Source organism: Hyaena hyaena, unplaced genomic scaffold (genome assembly GCF_003009895.1).
Source record: "Hyaena hyaena isolate Hyena2069 unplaced genomic scaffold, ASM300989v1 scaffold_3, whole genome shotgun sequence".
Lineage (NCBI taxonomy): Eukaryota > Metazoa > Chordata > Mammalia > Carnivora > Hyaenidae > Hyaena > Hyaena hyaena.
The window spans coordinates 9011090-9031903 of NW_024080635.1; the positions used below are offsets into that span (position 1 = coordinate 9011090).

Consider the following 20814-nt stretch of genomic DNA (forward strand, 5'->3'; position numbering starts at 1 on the left):
CAGAAGGAAAAGCCACCCACGTTTAGATCCCCCCCGTGTCACCCACACAGCCCCCAAACATTACTAGAAGCTCTTGGCCCTCAAAAAATCAGCACCGACCCAAGCTGTAGTAGCCAGAGCTGCGGCCTAAGCTGAAGCTTGAGCTCAGAGACACCAGGAGGTGGAAATGGCGAGGGGTCCTCAGCAGCAGCCCCAGCCGCCGCCACCTCAGCTCTTCACCGAAGCTGCAGTCATCCATCGGGGCGCAGGGCTGGGCCTAGGGCACTGGACCGCCCTGAGGGCCGCAGGCCAGGGCCTCAGGTCCAGGACCACAGGGTCGGGCTGAGGCTCCTGAGAGGCTGGGGAAAGCGGGGAGTGGAGCCAGGGCAGGACTTGCCGGTGACGGCGGCCGGTCCTGTGTGTCCAGCCCAAGACTGGCCCCTGACCCTCTCGCTTTGCAGACAACCAGGATTGGAGTCGCCGTCAATGGGGTCCGCAAGCACTGCTCGGACAAGGAGGTGGTGTCCTTGGCCAAAGTCCTCATCAAAAACTGGAAGCGGCTGCTGGGTGAGAGGGGGCAACTTTGACTTTGGACGTGTGTTTCTCCCAGTGCCTGGGAGGGGACCATGCCTGGCTTATAGCAGACACTCAGTGTGTGTTTCTTGAATGACTTAATAAGTGACAGATGACCTGTTAAGTAGGGAATGCCAGTGTTTGTCTACACAAATGCAACATTTGTAGATGTGTGAGTTTTTGTGTACGTGTGCCTATCTATGTGTGTATTTCTGTGTGCTTGCGTGTTCATGTATATAGCACATGTCTGTATATACATATGTGTGTGCAGACGTCTTTCTGTCTCCCTGTGTGAGCGTGGATTTGCACACAGATGTGCGTGTCATATAAATGTACGTGTGTGTGTGCGGGTGTGTTGGGGGCATGAGCTACTGGTCCAGTCCCTGCCCTTTGCTCCTCGCCCCCCCAAATCCTGCTGGGGTTCTGCTGAGACAGAGTGGGGTTGGAGAAACATGCCATGCTTTCATTTTCAGACTCCCCTGGGCCCCCCAAAGGAGAAAAACGAGAAGAGAGAGACAAAGCGAAGAAAGAAAAAGGGCTTGACTGTTCTGATTGGAAGCCAGAGGCAAGCCTTTCTCCACCAAGGAAAAAACGAGGGGAAGAGCCCAAAGACAGGTACTTTCTTCCTGGGATGGAGAGAAGGGGGCCATTTGCCATGTCCTCTGCTAGCGTCTCTGCTTATAGAACTCCTTTAACCCTCACGCCCCCGGGAGGTGGCTGTTGCCCTCATGTCCTGCAGTGCCCCTCCGCGCGTCTTCTGTGGCTCAATCAGACAGACTCACAAGACCCAAACAGGCCATCCCCGGCCCTGGCTTCCCCCGGAAGGATGCAGGGGCCGGAGGCGCAGGGTGCCGGCAGGGCAAGCCCAGAAGTTTCTCACCTACTGGGGAGCAGCACAGCCTCCAGAGCTGGCCTCTGGCCTCCCCGGTACAGGGTGATGACTCCACAGTGTTGGAGGGAGGGATCCCCTGACTTAGAAGACAAAGCCACCAGGATCCCAGCGAGGGCAGCGACCAGCTACAAGATGCACTGTGCTTGGGGCAGCCCCAAAGCTATGATTTTTCTACTTTTTTTTTAAACTTTTTTTTAATGTTTTATTTATTTCTGAGAAAGAGAGAGAGAGAGAGAGAGAATGACAGCGTGAGCAGGGGAGGGCCAGAGAGAGAGGGAGACACAGAATCAGAAGCAGGCTCCAGGCACTGAGCTGTCAGCACAGAGCCTGATGCGGGGCTCGAACCCACGAACTGCGAGATCATGACCTGAGCCGAAGTCGGATGCCTAACCGACTGAGCCACCCAGGTGCCCCTGGTTTTTCTACTTCTTATTTATATTTCATTCAGAGCCCTTTCTGTCTAGACGCTATTTACCGACCAGGGCTCCTTTGCTGGAAGCAGTGTTGCCTCGTAACACAGGTGACATCCCACTCTTGTCAGAGCTCCAGGTAAACGGGGCTAGGAACTTACTTAACCACAGAGAAAGGAAAGTGTTTTGTTGGCTGTTTATTCAACATTTCCATTTAGGACAAGGACGCCGAAGATCGGGGAGCAGAGACTTTCCCGAGATCACACAGCTATGGCGTAGCTCACAGTTTTGGTCAGCCCCCCAGACCTCTGGCGAGAGGAAGAGAATAGTTTTTCTCCACTCTGTGCCCCTTCCTCCTCACCCACCCAGCCAGGGTCCCCCAAACTGCATGACTTTCAGATAGACCCGAATGCCTGGCCCATGATAGTAGATAAAAGCCTTCACTGATGTAGAAATAAATCCTACCTGTTCCCTATGTGACCGGACCGCTGAATTCCTCGGCTGGGTTTGGGGGTCTACGTGTGGTCACCTCATAAAGGAGGAGGCAACATTAGATAACAGTGAATAGTCTGATAGTACTAGATAATAGTAGGTAATATGGATAAGACCATCTGTGACATAGCAACATCTTTAATGAACATACCTTTTGACCCAGTGCAGCCACTATAAAGAATTCATGTTAAGGAATTAGCCAGATTAGGGGCACTGGCTGGCTCAGTCCAAAGAGTATGCATTTCTTGATCTTGGGGTTGTGAGTTCAAGCTCCACATTGGGTGTAGACATTACTAGGGGGAAAAAAAAGGAATTAACCAGATGAAAGCATAAAGACTATATGTGTAATATTTTTCTACTGTCATTTCTGAAATGTTTTTAATCTCTGAACCCCTTTTAAATGAATGTTTATTATAATCCTATAAAACAAATGTTTTACAGAAAACACTTTAGGGAATGATGCTATAGAAGGAAAGATCTCACCCAGAGGGAGACATACCTTCTCTGGGCTACCCCCAGTTTGGGTTGTGAAAATAGCAATGGGGGGCAAGGACCCTAAATGTCTTTCCGTGCACAGAATAGTCCCACACATTGAAAAACCACTTACTATGTTCAGGGAGCCCATGGAGAGGCAGTGCTGGGTAGAAAAACATTTAATGACATGGGGAAATGTTCACTAAGTATTACAAGAAGCTGTTTGTATGATATAGTATATATAGTATGATCCCATTTTTATAAAAATTAAGTAAGTGAGGGGCGCCTGGCTGGCTCAGTCAGAGGAGCATGTGACTGTTGATCTTGGGGCTGTGACTTTAAGCCCCACGTTGGGCTTACGTTTAGTAAACATAGAGTTTACTAAAAAAAAAAAGAAAAAAGTTAAAAAAATTAAGTGAATTTTATGTATATTTATAGGAACAAAGACAAGAAAGATATATACCAGGATGGTGATAGTGATTATATCTGAGTGGTAGGATTGAGAGATTTTTTTTTCCTTCTTGTAAATTCCTATCTAACTTTTTTCCAATAAATATGTACTAATTTTTATGTAAGAAAAAATGAAACTTTAAAACATTTAAAAATATTTTTCATTTACTTTTGAGAGAGAGAGACAGACAGACAGAGCACAAGCGAGAGAGAAGCTGAGAGAGAGGGAGACAGAGAATCCCAAACAGGCTCCGTGATGTCAGTGCAGAGGCCGATGTGGACCTCGATCTCACGAGTTGTGAGATCAGACGCTTAACTGACTGAGCCACCCAGGTGCCTGAAACTATTTTTTAAAAAACAAAAATATATCAGGGCACCTGGGTAGCTCAGTTGGTTAAGCATCCAACTATTGATTTTGGCTCAGGTCACGATCTCAGTTCATGGGTTCAAGCCCCGCATTGGGCTCTGTGCTGACATCACAGAGCCTGCTTGTGATTCTTTCTCTTCCTCTGTCTCTGCCTCTCCCCTGCTTGTGCACGCTGTCTCTCCCTCTCCTCTCTCAAATAAATAAACATTTAACATTTTTTCAAAAACACAAAAATAGGGGTGCCTGGGTGGCTCAGTTGGTTAAGCATCTGACTTCGGGTCAGGTCATGATCTCACGGTTCGTGGGTTCGAGCCCCACGTCGGGCGCTGTGCTGACAGCCAGCTCAGAGCCTGGAGCCTGTTTCCTACTCTGTGTCTCCCTCTCTCTGACCCTCCCCTGCTCACACTGTCTCTCTCTCCCTCTCAGAAATAAATAAAACATTAAAATTTTTTTAAAAAAAATACAAAAATATTTGTGTGATTATAAAAAGTGGTTCATATTCTATTTTATACAATAAAAATTTGAAATCTGTATTGTTGGGTTTCTTTTCACAATGATCCTATATTGGTTTTGAGATCAACACAAATAATAGCATTTAAAAAAAGTAACAAGTAAGAATGATAAAAATCTCTTGTAGAAATAATGGAAAGGAAAATATAGAAAAGTAAGGGAAAAATCACCTACATTCCCACCACCCAAAGACAATCACTCAATATTTCGGTATATGGCTTTTGTTTCTATTCTCTCTCTGGCTTATTTTCTGTAGTCATCACCAATTTTATTGTCTGCTTTCTTTTTTTTTTCCTTTTCAGTTTAATTAATTAATTAATCAATTATAAAGTATGGGAGGGGCTGGGGGGGAGAGAGAGAATCTCAAGCAGGCTCCACACTATCAGCGCAGAGCCTGATATGGGGCTCGATCCCATGACCCATAAGATCATGACCTGAGCCAAAGCAAAGAGTGGGATGCTTAACCGACTGAGCCCCCCAAGGACCCCTCTAGTCTACTTTCTAAAATGCACTATTTGTCTAATGTTTCTGTACAATTGTTTATGTTCTGTTACTTTCATTGTGCTCCTTTTGCAATTTTGTGCTACTTGGAGAAATTCTGACGGTTAACGTTTCATATGGCGTGTTTTGTTTTTGCGAAGGGGCTAGAAGTGTGGCTGGCAGGGATTCCCTGAGCTTCTCCACAGGACCAGGTGTGGAGTCAACGCTGACTGGATACTGCTGGGCCGGCTGTATCAGTGCTTCCCCCGTGTGTGTGTGCTCGGGCTGGTCTGGGCACTTCTGAAGCAGGTTCTGAGCACCTTGGCTAATAAAGGACCAGGATGGGGGGCGGGGGGAGAGGGTGGCGCGGGGTCTTATGGGATGAAATTGAAAGACTAGAGGCTGATACCAAACGGGATATGGGACTAACCTGGAGAATAGGCCATATAAATATCTGGGTAACGGCAGCAGCCTGAACACATGTATTTCATTTTGCTCCATCCCCAGTCCCACTAAATGATCATTAAAGCGATTTTTTTAAAGGCCGACAGGGATGACAAGTATGGAAGAGAAGACGTGTGGAAAGCAGAAAGCCAAGTCCTGGGCTGAACTTGGTCACTCACTCTCCCGTTCCCCTAGTCTTTGAGACTCAGTAGTGTGGGCTGAAAAGTAGGCATGATTTTCTCAGGGTTTTTCTTCTTAACAATAAAGTGTTTTATTTGTAATATATTCTAATTATATTTAATGTTTTAATTTAACTATTTTGTATTATATTTATTTTATTATACAGGTAATTAGTTGCTCACTGGAGAAGGTTTTAAAAATACAAATAAGAGGGGTGCCTGGGTGGCTTGCTCGGATAAGCGTCCGACTTCGGCTCAGGTCATGATCTCACAGTTCGTGGGTTTGAGCCCCGCATCAGGCTCTGTGCTGACAGCTAGCTCAGAGCCTGGAGCCTCTCTTTGGATTCTGTGTCTCCCTCTCTCTCTGACCCTCCCCCACTTGTGCTCTCCCTCTCTCTCAAAAATAAATAAAACATTAACAAAATACAAATAAGAAAGTAAAATATCCATCATCTAGAAACAAGCACATATAATCATGTATAATCATCCTGTGTTTAAATATAAATATCATTTATATAATCATTTGTATCCTTCTTGTATGCTTCATCCCTACCCATAAAGTACTTATTATATCAATAACATGGAAGTATGCTCTGTATATTATTTTGTAACCTTTCTGCCTACATATATTTATTTCAACAGTAAAGCATGTTTAGTGTAAAAAGTTTAGAAACTAGGGGCTCTTGGGTGGCTCAGTCCATTAAGCGTCCAACTTCAGCTCAAGTCATGATCTCATAGCTTGTGAGTTCAAGTTGTTGGTCTCTGTGCTGACAGCCCGGAGCCTGGAGCCTTTTCAGATTCTATGTCTCTCTCTCTGCCCCTCCCCCACTTGCTCTTTCTCTCTCAAAAACAAACGTGTAAAAAAAGTTTAGAAACTCAAACACAAAAGAAAAGAACAGAAATAACCACGGTTATCATTTTCATGTGTATCTTTCTCATCTTTTGAACCTGTAAGTGTACATCGGAAGAGCTGGTTTTGTAATGAGCGTTTTCCATTTGACAACATCTTGACCGTTTTCCTGGGACATTAAGTTGTTAATCCTGATTTACTTTTCACTGTGAAATGAAGCCGTCGCTGAGGCTGAGCAGAAAATGAGGCCGCCCCCTCACCTTGTGGGGAAAATTAAGTTGGCAGGGGTCCAATTTCAACTCTTATTGGTGAGCTTTTTTGTTTTAGTTTCCTTAATGAGCATTCATTCTACTTATTTATTATATAAACACTAACCACATTAGTGCCGTTTAAAATAAAAAATGAAAGATATTTGTCCACAGTGTGCCAACTTCCATCAACGAAAACAGCTTTCGGACATCCCCGTCTCTCCTGGTCCTGATCTGCTTGCACACATCATTTTTCCGTTCCTATAGAGGAAGCGTACAAACGATTATATCCCTGTTTATTTGTCTTCCTATTGCATCCTAAGCATCTTTCTTATTCCTAAATACTTTTCATGATGATCATTTGCAATAATGGCAGAATATTTCTCGTTTGCTCTCAAAGAGAAGCAATGAAGAAGGGCCGGAATGGGAGGAGTCTCGGACGTTGAGGCTCATGTCTTCCCTTCTTTCTTCCAACACAGGGATTCCAGCCTCCCACTCAGGTCTGCACCTGTCCATCCCCAGGGGGCATTCGGGGAGGACCCCCAGAAAGGAACTTCCAGGGTTCAGTGAGGGGTTGGAGGGGCATGTGAAGAAGGGTCTCTCCTCTCCTCTCCCTCTCTACTGCTTCCCCCCATCTGTAAGCTGGGGTGAAGGTCTAGGGCCGGACGAGTCTCGTCCAGGGGATAATCAGAGCTAGCCCCTGAAGCTGCCTCACCCACTGTCTCTCACACCACCTGGAGGGTGAGGGGGAAGCTGGAACTCCACGCAGGAACATCACACCATCTGAAAACCAGAAATGAGACGGCCTAGGGCGGTGGAGCTTTGTTCTTCTGTCTCTTTCTCTCAAAAATTAATAAATGTTTTATTAATAAATAAATGGTAAAGACTTTTGTATAAAGCCAATAAATGAAGAAAACATATTTGATATCATAAAAAATGTAGCCACATGCATTTTGAAAAATAGAAACAAATTTTTAGCTCTGATCCCACCAGTCTAACATAACCCTGGTTGTATTTTCTTTCGTTTTTAAAATATGCTTTTTATCTTTATTTATTGAGAGAAAGAGAGACAGGATGCGAGGGGGGGAGGAACAGAGAGAGAAGGAGACACAGAATCAGAAGCAGGCTCCAGGCCCTGACCTGTCAGCACAGAGCCTGACGCGGGGCTCAAACTCTCAAACTGCGAGTTCATGACCTGAAGCAAAATCGGCTGCTTAACCGACTGAGCCACCCAGGTGCCCTCATTTTTATTTATTTTTTAAGTAATCTCTACACCCAATGGTGTAGGGAGTCAACCCCAAGGTCAAGAGTCGATTGCTCTACCTCCTGAGCCAGCCAAACACCCCAGGGTTGTTTTTTCTTACAACCTTTCTTTCTCCTTGGCATTGGTTTTCCTGTGTGACTTTAGAAACAGTATACACCTAATTTTGTGCCCTTTCTCACTTGCCATTTTAACAACTCTTCCATCTCCAAGGCCCATGTGTCCCTCCTCTCCTCCTAAGTAAGGTGCCTAAGGGTGGGCGGGGGCGCTGAAGCTGATCTTCTCCAGCTCCTCGTGAGAATAGGCAACCCTAGGAATTCCAGTGTCCGTGGACTCCAGCTAGCCAAGGCATGCCTGCCTGATAGCAAGAAGGAAGGGAGCCTACTGAGAATTAATTACTAATAATTAGTAATACAAAAAAAGAGGGGTGGGCACCTGGGGTGGCTCAGTCAGTAGAACATGGGACTCGACCTTGGGGTTATGGGTTTGAACCCCACTTTGGGTATAGAGGTTGCTTAAAAATAAAAAATATTTATTTATTTTATTAGAGCATGAGTTGGGGAGAGAAGCAGAGGGAGAGAGACAGAATCCTAAGCGGGGCCTGATCCCATGACCCTGGGATCATGACCTGAGCCAAAACCAAGAGTCAGATGCGCAACCGACAGAGCCACCCAGATACCCCTAAAATCTTTTTTAAAATGAGTAACACTTGGCGTAACATGTAATGTATCCGGCACATATGAGGCTTCCTTCCCTTGATCGCTTCATTTGATGGAGGGTACGTGCCAGAGACCAGCCCTCACCACCTGGAGCTTCCTCTCCAGGCACCTGGGGTCCAGGTGTGTTCCATCAGCCTCATCCCAGCAGGCCTGGCTTCTGGAAGTGCTCTCCCCAGGCTCTGAGCTCTCTCGATCAGTACTGGTGCCTACGAGAGAAGCTCATCTCCAATCTCTGTTCTTTCAGGAGAGACTCTGTGGACTCCAAGTCATCAGCCACGTCCTCTCCAAAAAGGCCGTCGTCGATGGAAAGGTAAAGAAAGCCGTGGGCTTCTCCATCCCAGAGGTCCCGTTCAGCCTGTGTGCCTCTCTCTGCTTTCATGGAGGAAGCCTAGGGCAGGAGAAAGGAGGAAACTTCATACATTATGTTGCTTCCAAATTCTAGGACAGTAAATGGGACCCTGAATCAGAGATCTGGCTCCTTCCCTGGGGCAGCTGACCAGTCACTGCTGCCCCATCACTGTCTGGGGAATATTCTGAAGGTCAGGTTCAACCCAGTGAGGACAGAGGTCTTAAAAGCCTATACCTGGAGTGTGATCTCTGGGTTTGGCTGCCCAAAACAGCATAACTCATCCAGTTATTTATTCATCAAATATTTATTGAGGGGTGACCATGTGCCAGGGACTGTTCTAGGTTCCTGTCCAAGGATATAGCTGTGAACAAAAGGAAAAGCCCTGTGGTCCTGAGGCCTGTATTCTAGCAAGGAGTGGCAGGTAATACATAAGTAAATATGTGACCAGTGCTTTGGAAAACAGCAGAGTGAGGGGGGCTGGGAAGGATGGTCATCAGGGTGGTCAGAAGAGCCCTCGTTGAGCAAACCCTTGAAAGAGATGAAAGAATTAATCATGCAGATATCAGGGTCATTCCAAGCCGAGGACCCTGAGTGGCAGGGTCAAGAAGCAGTGAGGTGGCCAGGGCTGGAGCAAATAAGTGAGGTGGGAGAGTTGGGGGACAGAGTGGCACAGGAGGGAATTTACCAGCATGCCTCTGGCTGCTGTGCTGAGTGTGGATTCTCAGGGCCACGGGCAGGAGCAAAGACCAGCCAGAAATCAGGCAAGATATGATGGTGGCTTGGACCAGCATGGCAGCACTGAGCGTGGGGAGAAGTAATGGACTCCGGATATATTTTGAAGCGCGAGCTGACAGGATTCACCGACAGTCTGGGGAGGGGTACAAGAGAATATGAAGCATCAAGATGACTCCAAGACTTCTCGCTTGAGCACCTGCAAGGTTGGAGCTGCCCTTAACTGGAAGAGGGAAGGTTGTGAATCAGGCTGCGGTGAGAGATGCAGAGCTCAGGTTTGGATGTGCTGGGTTTGAGGGGTGTCCTAGTCATTCAGGTGGAGAAGTTGAATGGGCAGTTAGGTTATACGAAGCTAGAATTCAGGAAGAAAGTCTGTGCTAGAAATCTAAGTTTCCGAGTAATTAGCCTGTATCTAGTATCTGAAGCCACAAACTGGATGAGATTGCTAAGGAGAGACTGATGAAAAGAGGGAGTGTGAGCTGTGGTCCGGGAGGAGGTCCAAGGTCATAGCAGGGGGAGATGACTTAGAGGTGGATGAAAGCAAATGATTAGTGTCCGGGGGCCATAGTGAATGCTGGGGTAACCAGGTTAGGATGGTAAGGGTGTTGGCTTCTAGGAGGCTATGTGTGGAGCCCCTCTGTTATTTTAGGCCTAATGTACCAGAAGGACCGACACTAGAAAGAAAAGAGGCACAAAAATTAGGTCATTTAAGGCTTTCTGAAGATTCCACAGACCTGAGATGTTGCTGGGGCCGCTGTATTGCTCTGTTCCAAAATGGCTGCAGAGGGCCAGCTGATGAGCGGAGGCTCTGGGGAGTGCTGCTTGGACAGGGAGTCTGAGACCACCGCCTGCCTCGGAAGGAAAGTGTACTGTGGCCCCCTGGCATTGGCTTCCATGAGTGAGGCCTGAGAATGAAGGCTCTGGTGTCATCCCGGTTCTATACTAGTGGGGCTCAATGAGAATCATTTGGAAACCTGTGGAGCACTTTTGCTTGTCACTCTGACTTGGAGGGGATCTTAGTTCAGGGTGCTATAACAGAACGTCACGGACTAGGTGGCTTAAAGACCAGACCCTTATTCCTCATAAGTCTGGAGGATGGGAAGACCAAGATCAAGGTGTGAGCCAACTCAGTTCCTGATGAGGGCCCTATTCCCAGCTCACTTCCTTCTTGCTGCGTCTGCACCACACACACACACACACACACACACACACACACACACACACGGAGCTCTGATTTCCCTCCTTATAAGGACAGTAACCCCATCGTGGGGCCCCCACCCTCCTCTAAACCTAATGACCTCTCAAAGTCCTCACCTCCAAATTCTATCACATTGGGGGGTATGGTGTCAACATGTGAATTTATGGAGGACACAGACATTCAGTGTGCAACGGGGGAGGGGGAGGAGCAGCTGGGCATTTGTAGGCAGGGGCCAGAGATGCACAGTGACCTGGAACGGGAAGGACGGCCCTGCATAGTGAAGCATTGATTGTTCTATCCCTAAAGGAAACACTGACCATTAGTCCAGCTCTGGGTGTGATGTTATAATAAAAACGTTTCATGTTTGTGTAAGGATTTATACCTCCATACTCCTCCCCTGACTTTGCCTGGTGACCTTGAAGTCTCCTGACTCCCTCCCATTATGCATTCTTTCTCTGAAGGTCACTCAAACAGAGTATGTTTGCCTTTAGAGCAGTTGCACCATTTCCTGCCGGTTCTGTGTTGGGGGTGGGGAATCCAGAGAGACAGAAGCAAGTCTTGTAAATCCACCCTGTCCACTACCCAGACTATTTCCTGCACTCTCTACCTTTCTATTTCATCTTTCTCTTCCATCCATCCACCCACCCACCCATCCATCGATTTATCCTTCCTTCCTTCCTTCCTTCCATCCATCCATCCATCCATCCATCCATCCAAGCAGTGAGCACATTTGTTGAGCACTTCCTTGCAAAGTTAGCATCCTCCAGGGGTCAAGGTCATGTTCACAGTGGGTGACTAGTGGAGACCATGGCAGACTGGAGAGTACCTGCATGTCTGAAGGGGGCGCTCACCACCCAGCCTAGCTATTTTTTGCTTTATGGAAATGCAGAATCTGCACCGTGTCTTCTGATTTTTTTAAGGAAAGCGAGAGATCCCAATTTTCATATGAAACTCCAAATTTTAAATATTGGCAACATATTCATATTTTTAAAGTCACAGTAGGGCAAACAAAACACATCTGGAGCCCACCAATTGTGGCCTCTAAGCCTAGCCAAAGATTTACTACACTCATGACCTCTGCCTTTATAGAGCTAATCACTAGCATGGAGGCAGACACTAAAATACTTCTTGTTCTTATTTTTCAAAAAATGTTTTCCAAATCTATAACATTCGATGGGAACATAGAAAGAGGGTCTCAATATGACTTGAGAAGTCAAAGAAGACCTCATGGAAGGAAGAAAATGTATCTGTGCACAGAACTGAAAGATAAAAAAAGAGTTTGCCTGGTAGACGAGCCAGCAGAGGGTCTCCCGGGCAGTGGGAGCGGAACATGCGAATGTAAGTGAGCATGGTGCTCTGGGAACTGGAGCTGGAGCAGCAGGGAGCAGACCACAAAGGGCACCGCTGTGACAGTGAGGAAGGTTGCACTTTATCAGCGGCCCCTGGAAATTTTCAGTTGACTTTTCACGGAACAGTCAGGCTTGCCTGGCGGTGTAGTAACGGCAATGTCCTCGAGGTGGCGCGCAGGAGCAGGTTGCCTCTGCTCTGACCTGGGGCGCGAGAATTTTTCTAAGGGCTTGGGGATGTCAGATCACAGACTGCGTCTGGAGCTGGCACATCCGGGAAGCAGAAGGAAGCTGTTGGTAAATCCGACGCCCCACCCCTGCCACCGCCAGTGATGCCTTCTCTGCAATTTGTCGCAATTCCCACTCGTGTGCGCGGAAAGCAAAATGAGCCTGGCTGCCTGAAATGCCACCGACACCTGAATGCCAGCCAGCCAGCCAGCTCCTAGCCAAGGGGAGGGACCAGGACTGGGAGTGCCTGCCAGGAAGGGAGAGTGGGTATGCAACAAGCAGCCCAACCTAGCCTGGGTAAGGGGACTCTGGAAAACTCTCTGCCTTTTAGGGACACGGTGAGATGTGTTGAAAAGAATTTGGAAGGCAGACAGATCTAGGTTTGTGGTGTAACTCTGCCATTTGCTAGTTGGATGACCTTGGACAAGTTAGTTCAGCTCTCTGAACCTCAGTCTATTGATCTGTAAGATGGGGATAATTAGGACCACCTTTCAAGGTCTTTTTGAGAATTAAATGAGATAGCAAGGGGTGCCTGGATGGCTGAGTTGGTTAAGTGTCCAACTCTTGATTTCGGCTCAGGTCATGATCTCATGGTTCGTGAATTTGAGCCAGGCTGCAGGCTCAGTGCTGACATCACGGAGAGTGCTTGAGATTCTCTCTCTCCCTCTCTCTCCGCCCCTCCCCTGTGTTCTCTCTCTCTCTCTCTCTCTCTCTCTCTCTCTAAAGAAACAAACTTAAAAAAAATAAATGAGGTAACAAAATGTTTAACACTGCTCCTAACCCATGTGAAGGCACAATAAATGCATAATACTTGGTGATAATTCTCACACTTAATGTGCAATCTATGTAAATTACCTAACACTTCATTACTAGAATTCTCTTAAGTGCTTTAATCCTCTCAGAAACTCTGTAAGATGGGTACTGTCACGATCCCCATTACTAGCCCAAGGTCACATAGCTACAAAGTGGTGGTGTCAGGCCTTGACCTTGGAGTTTCGCTCTGGAGCAGCTAGTTCTTAATAAATATACCACTCAGTGTAGGGATTTCCCCCAATGAAAACTGCTATTATCGTGATTCCTTCCAAGCAGTATGCTCCAGGCTCCTCTGTGTCAGTTTGCTACTAGTGAGTCCTAGACGTTGAGGATGTGGGAATGGGTGTGCAGGTACTGAGGGGCACAAGAAAGAATCTGGGGCTCTGTCATAATTGGACATGAGTTGGCCTGGGTTGTGGGGGTTGACAGGCACTGGCTCAGAGAGATCCCTTTCTCAATCTCAGGGTCGCTAGCCTTCCAAAGAGGATGTGTCACCCACCCAATGCAGCTCTATCCAGGCCCCCTGGATGTAACTTACATCTCTTTGTGGCCACCTCCCTCAGCTCACATTCATTCATTAAACAAAGATTCATCAAGTGTTGGCCTAGAGCACTGCCCCAGGTGCTGGAAAGCAGTAGTAAACCAGCCAAAGGGGTCCCTATACTCTGGAATCTATCATCTGGAGATGGAGGCAAACAATGTTTATAAACACACAAACAAGTTAATTATAGACTTGGATGAATGCTATGAATGAAAGAAATCAGGTCACGCGCTAGAAAGTTACAGGGCAAGGACAGGCTGCCTGGCTGGGCTGGTCGGGGGAGGCCTTCCTGAGGAGGTGATATTTGAGCCAGGCTGGACTGGTGGGGAAAAGGACCAGTTGTAAGAAAATCTGGAGGAGGAAGAGCCTTCCGGGAGGAGGGAGCAGCCGGTGCAAAGGCACTGTGGTGGGAGTGACAGGTGTATTTAAGGAAGAGAAAGAAGCTGTGCAGTGGGGGGCTTCAGTAAACTGAAGGCAGGGGCCAATGTGGCGGGGTGGGGGGCTGGAAGGCCATGGTGAAGAGTTTGACTTTATACCGAAAATAATTGGAAGCCATTAGAACGTCAGAAGCAGGGAGCAGTGATATGAGCTGTGAGTTTTTGAAAGGGTTCGCCTGGGCTTCTGTGTGGCAGATGGATTGTGAGGTGGGGACGGGGATGCCGGGAGACCAGCTTCGGGGCTACTGCTGAGAGCCCAGTGGCCAGGACTGGGGTTGGGTGCGGGGAGACTCCTTCTGGTTGCAGGCGGCCCCCTAAGCTCTAGAGTTTACAGCCTTCCCGGCCTTCCCTCACCCACGCCTCCCCCTCCCACTGAAAGCTGACACCAGCAGACAGCAGGCCAGAGCTCCCTTCCCCATCGCCTGTGCCCACTGCCAGGCCACGCAGTTGTCAGGCAGGGCTGGGCTGAATCCAGGGTAAGTTTATCTGGAACCGAAAGGTTCAAACTGCATTTTAAAAATAAAACAAAAGCCAGGGAATCCTTTTGGATAAAATTTTTGGGATTTCCAAATATAGGCCTTATAAGAGCAGAGCCTTCCCTCCCCAGCCCACCTCACTCCTGAGGCAGCACTGAGGCACCTTTGAGGAACCTCAAGGCTCCAGAGAACACAAAAATCCCAGTGGACCAGCGATGTCTGTGGTGACAGAGGGCATCCAAGGTCAAGCCAAACAGCAAGGGCTGAGGAACGGAGAGGCCTCTGGGAGAATCTACATCGAAGAGTGCTCAGCGGGATGTAGGATGTTGGATCTTGTAGCCCCACATTTTTAACACTGGAAAGCCTAGGCTACTTGGTCAGCCTCACTCTCAGTCACAATTCCTTGGGCCTGACTTTTCAGAAGCCCAGCATCATCTTCCTGAAGGTAGGAAGTACATCTATAGCTCCAGAGCGGCCTGGTACAGCTGCCTAGGCTGTGCACTATACAACTCCAGGAAGTACCCAGCTGACAGTGTGAATGGAACTCCCTGGACTTAAGAAATGCAGCAGCCCATTAGGACCTCCCACAGGAGTTCAGTGTGTTAAGACCCTGGAGTGGAGGAAGGGGCTTGAATTTCTTCAACTCCCATGAGTCTGCTTTTCCCAGGAGGCCTGAGGGCTGGCCGGCTGATCCTGATGGGCTACTGAAAGAGAAGAAGGAAAAGAGCCAAGAGATGAAGGTGGAGGCATCTTGACTGCCTGGCTCCCTGGCCACCCCCCAGGGGTAGTGCAGAAGCAGCTCTAAAAGGGAGGGATTTGTGCAATGATCACTCCAGCCTCTCATCTGTAAAATGGGGCCAGTAGCTTGTGACTCTCAGGGTTATGGAAAGGAATAAATAGCGAACAGGCAGTAAACAGTGGCTTTGGTTATCACCAGCCTTAACAAGCCCCCAGAGTCTGTCCTGTCCTTTCTCTCTGTCCCCCTTACCCTCACTCCAGCTGCTCCGAGCCCCTCAAAATTGCCCACGCCAACCATGGGCTGCACGCTTCTGTGCATTTCTACCAAGAATGCATTTTCCCATCCACGCCTCTAGGGGCCAATTCCTACTCCCCATCCTTTGTGGAATTTCTGGGACTGAACTGCACTGCAGTGTGTGACTTTCTCAAGCCAGCAGAAACTAAGAGCTGGCGTAGTGATGCTGATTGGCACAGACCACCAACCCGGTGCTGGAGGGTTTCTCTCCTGATGCCCAGCACCCTCTTCACGAGGACCCCAACAGCTGCAGTCAGCTTCAGCCTAGTATTTTTGGTTGCACATATCAGTACTTTCTTCTTTTTTTCTAACATTTTTATTGCGGTAAAATAGTATGTAACAAAATGTGCCAGTTTAGCCTTTTTTCCAAAATAGGAAAAAAGATATTTTATCATGTCGAGTGGATTAAGATTTACCAAATATATAAAACAGATTAGTGATCATTGTGTATTTCAAGTTTTGCGGTTATCCTTATTCAATGAAGTTCCATATACAATTATTTTTTAAACTTTTTAATGTTTTATTTATTTTTGAGAGAGAGAGAGAGAGACAGCGTGAACAGGGGAGAGTCAGAGAAAGAGGGAGACACAGAATCCGAAGACAGGCTCCAGGCTCTGAGCTGTCAGCACAGAACCCGACACGGGGCTTGAACCCACAAACTGTGAGATCAGGACCTGAGCCAGAGTCAGAGACTTAATGGACTGAGTCATCCAGACGTCCTAGATTTTTTATTGTGTCGAAATAAACATACCATAAAATGTAGCCATTTTAAGCATTAAAATTTTTTTAATGTTTTATTTATTTTTGAGAGAGAGTGAGAGGAGGGGAGGGGCAGAGAGAGACAGGGAAACACAGAATCCAAAGCAGGCTCCAGGCTCCGAGCTGTCAGCACAGAACCCAATGAGGGGCTCTAACCCATGAACTGTGAGATCATGACCTGATCCAAAGCTGGACACTTAACTAACTGAGCCACCCAGGCGCCCTTTATTTTAATCATTTTTTAAGTGTATAGTGGTATTAAGTACGTTCACACTGTTATGCAGCCATCACCAGAACATTCTGATCTTCCCAAACTGAACCTCTGTTTCCATTAAACATTAACTCTCCATTTCCCTGCCCTCCAGCCCCTGCATCCATCGTTCTTCTTTCTGTCTCTATGAATTTAACTATTCCAGGTACTTCACATAAGTGGAACCAAACAAAATTTGTCCTTTTTTTTTTTTTTTAAGATTTCATTTTTATTTCTTGAGACCGAGAGAGTACAAGCAGGGGAGGGGCAGAGAGAGGGGGACGAAAGGTCCAAAGCAGGCTCCGTGCTGCTCTGATAGCAGCGAGCTCGATGCAGGGCTTGAACTCACAAGCCCTGAGATCATGACTGAGCCAAAATCAGACACTCAATCGACTGAGCCGTGCAGGTGCCCCCAGTATTTGTCCTTTTGTATCTGGCTTGTTTCACTTAGAACGTCTTCCATTCATGGAAGTTCATCCATGTTGTAGCAGGTGTTGGAATTTCATCCCTTTATATGGAGTGCACTCCTTTATGTGGCTGTGTAATATTCCACTGTGTTATATACTACATTCTGTTTATCTGCTCACCTGTCACTGGACACGTGGGTTGCTTCCTCCTTTGCTGACAGCGCCGTGAGAACAGGAAGTCAGGAAGCCTGTCTGAGCTTCTGATCATCAAATGTTTCTTTTTTTTTAATTTTTTAATGTTTTATTTATTTCTAGGAGAGAGAGAGACAGCGTGAGCAGGGGAGGGTCAGAGAGAGAGGGAGTGACAGACTCCGAAACAGGCTCCAGGCTCTGAGCTGGCAGTCAGCACAGAGCCCGATGCGGGGCTCGAACCCACAAACCGTGAGATCATGACCTAAGCGAAAGTCGGACGCTTAACTGACTAAGCCACCCAGGCGCCCCTAATGTTTCTTTTTTTTAAATGTTTGTTTATTTGAGAGAAAAGAGTGAGCAGGGAAGGTGCAGAGAGAGAGAGAGAGAGAAAGAGAGAATCTGCATAAACCCATGAACCATGAGATCATGACCTGAGCCAAAGCCAAGAGTCAGATCCTTAACCGACTGAGCCTCCCGGGCGCCCCTCAAATGTTTTTTAAAAACCAAAGTGTTTCTCATTACAAAAGTAGATATATTCTTCAGAGAAGATTTAGGAAATACATTTAAGCAAAGAAGAAATGGGAATCTACTGTAACCCCATCTCAGAGAGATCTTTGCTATTAACAAGGTGCTGCGGTCTGAATGTTGTATGTTGAAGCCCCCATGCCCAAAGTGACTGTATTTGGAGATAGGACCTTTCTGGAGGTAATTAAGGCTAAATGAGGTCTTGAGGGTAGAACTCCAGTCCAATAGGATTAGTTCTTCTAAGAGACACCTGAGAGCTTGCTCGTTCTCTGCCGTGTGAGGATGTAGCAAGAAGGTGGATGTCTACAAGCCAGAGAGTGAGCTCTCACCAGAAAACCTAGTTGACCAGAATCTTGACTGGTCAAGATCTTGGACTGCCCCATTCCCAGATCTATGAGAAATACCTATTGTTCAAACCACCCAGTCTATGGTCTTTCGTTATGGCAGTCCAAGCTAAGACACATGGTTATCCTGTCTGTCATCTGTACATATATTCATACATATTTGTGGAGTTTTAATGTTTATTTATATATATTTTTTTAGAGAGAGAGAGAGCAAGCAGGGGAGGGGCAGAGAGAGAGAGGGAGACACAGAATCTGAAGGAGACTTCAGGCTCTGAGCTGTCAGCACGGAGCCCAACGCAGGGCTCGAACTCATGACCCATGAGATCATGACCTGAGCTGAAGTTGGGCACTTCACTGACTGAGCCACCCCAGGCACCCCCTATATATATTTGTGGGTTTTTAAGCCCAAACCAAAATGAGATCATTCTTAGGTGGTGAATCATAGGAGTTAAGAATGTAGACTTTGGAGTCAGACAGACTTGGGTTTGGGTCACGGTGATGTAAGTCTGTTTCCTCATCTGCAAACGAGGAAGAGAACAGTATCTAACTCCTAGGGCTGCTGTGAAGATGAAATTAGAAAATATTCCTAAAGTGCCTGGCATATGATAAAGCCAGCCCTCTTCAATAGTGGTAACATTCAAGAGACTGCCAGCTCCTGGAGGAAGGGAACTTTGCTAACTTGTCTGCTTTACCCAGACCTGCAGAATAAGTGTTTACTGGGTGAATAAATAGTTCAATGAGAAGATAGAGGAAGCAGCTAGCATGGTGTCTCATGCCTTGTAGTACCGTTTCGAACACTGTTACAATATCCTGTAGCCAGGAGAACAGAGTGGTTGGTTAAGAGTCAAATTATTTTAAATGCAACTATCTCTACAATTCACTTTAAAATGCAACTCTAAAACAGAGATAAGAATAGCACCACGCTCATAGGGTTGTCATGAGGATTGAATGAGATGATCCATGTTGAGCGCCTAAAATAGCACCTACTGCACAGGGTTGTCATGAGGAGTAAGGGAGATCACATAGAAACATCCAGAGTGGTACTCAGCGAATGCTTCATTCACTTAATGTCGAAATGTCTATTACTGTTAGTCATCCTCAGATCAAACAGCAGCAAATCGAAAGCAGAGACCCCCAAAACACCCAGCAGCCCCTCGACCCCCACCTTTGCCCCCTCCATCTGCCTACTGGCACCCTGCTATCTCACAGGGGACTCTGTGCGGGACAAGTGTGTGGAGATGCTCTCAGCAGCCTTGAAGGCCGAAGGTGAGAGGGCTTGGGCCAGGGGCGGGGGAGGGAAGGGCTTCCCAAGGGCAAATGGGATGTGATCTTTCTCAGGACCATGGGAGTGGCACAAGATGCTGCAGTCCCCTGTATGGGCAGGCTCCACTGCCAAGGTTATGTCTGGCTAATTCCTGGACTTTCTGAATCTCTTTTAGATGATTACAAGGACTACGGAGTCAATTGTGACAAGATGGCATCAGAAATCGAAGACCATATCCTTGAGCTGTGCTGGGGATGAGGGGCCTGGACGCCAGGAGCAGGTCTCCCAAGTGCAAGGGGCCTAGGACAGTGAGGGGGAGGGGAAGGGCTCAGGGACAGCCCCCTGCTCTGCCTCTGAACCAGAGTTCTTCATTCTAGCTAACACTGATTAAGTCTTGCACCTGCCAGCCTCTTGCTAAGCTGTGTATGAGCAGTACCTTGTTCAAGGTTGAGAATAATCCCGCAGGGTAGGTTCCCTGATTAATCCCATTTTACAAGTGTGTGGTAATAGGCTCAGAGAGGGTAAGCCACTTGCCAAAGCTCATACAGCTAACAGTAGAGGTAGACCTGGTATTTGAACCCAGAAAGTGTGACTCTGGAAGCAGAGAGTGCAACTACTGTGCTAGACAGGTCGTGTCATCACGTGGGTGGGTTGCAATGTCAAGTATCAGGGAGGACAGCATTTCTCATGCTCAGCCTTCCCCCCTCTTCCAGCCTCTGAAGGTCACAGCTCCCGTTTTTGATTCCCTGCTACATGCCAGGCACTGTGAGGGGCGATCGACACTTCCTACTTCTGTCAGTTCTCACAATCTCTGTGAGCCAGGGGCTGTTGTTCCCATTTTACAGATGAGGAAACTGAGGCTCAAGAACTACTAGGTGTCACAGCTTGACTAAAAACCTTGGCCTTGGGATTCCATGTCCTGAGTTCTTTACATATGACCCATTCTCCCGTTTTTGACCCTATACTCCCACTCTGTATAGACAGAGGAGGCAACTACTGGAGTGATATGGGCCCACTGCACCAAAAGATTGTTGTTTTGGGAAAGAAAATGTGCCCCACTGAATGCATAGGATATCTTTTACTGGAGAGACAAAGCTTTGCCTGTCAAAGAGGTGTAGAGGGAAGGGGACAGAATCCCCAGAGGAAAGGAGTTCTGACTGTGACTCTGAGGAGTGAGTGACCCCGTTAAGCATCCTAGGCTACCCAGGGAGACCAGTCTGGTCTGTTGGGGAGGATCCCTGGCCGGTCCGGTCTGACCCTGGTCAACAAGCCTGCCTGTTGCCACTTCCTGCCCGAGTCCTGCCTTTATATCCTCCGGCATATTTTCTGGGAGCTCCCCTCCACCATCATTTAATTATGAATGGGCACATCCTGAGCTGGCCAGCATCTCACCAGGTACATGCTCATAAATCCCAGTTGATCCGGGAACATAGAGCACCAAGTATCAAAACTCCGAGCTCCGTCTTCGTTTTCTCCAAACAGTCGTCCCTTCAGACAGGTCCCTTCTACCTTCAAGCTCAGTTTGAAACAAAGGTGGGTGAGCTCATACTTAGTTCCACACCTGGCCTTTCCTCCTCCTCTTCCTTCACTGA

At 47.4% G+C, this 20814-nt stretch overlaps 1 protein-coding gene across 2 annotated transcripts in view; it reads left to right on the forward strand.

The window, feature by feature from the left end:
- The window catches only part of TCEA3 (transcription elongation factor A3), a 37622-nt gene that overhangs the window by 6041 nt on the left and 10767 nt on the right, over positions 1 to 20814 (forward strand). For both annotated transcript variants that reach the window (XM_039230494.1, XM_039230504.1), the window contains 5 exons: positions 441 to 546; positions 1026 to 1167; positions 8573 to 8638; positions 19061 to 19224; positions 19398 to 19454. In XM_039230494.1, coding sequence (XP_039086425.1) covers positions 441 to 546; positions 1026 to 1167; positions 8573 to 8638; positions 19061 to 19224; positions 19398 to 19454 — 535 coding nt within the window. The remainder of the gene's footprint in view (positions 1 to 440; positions 547 to 1025; positions 1168 to 8572; positions 8639 to 19060; positions 19225 to 19397; positions 19455 to 20814) is intronic.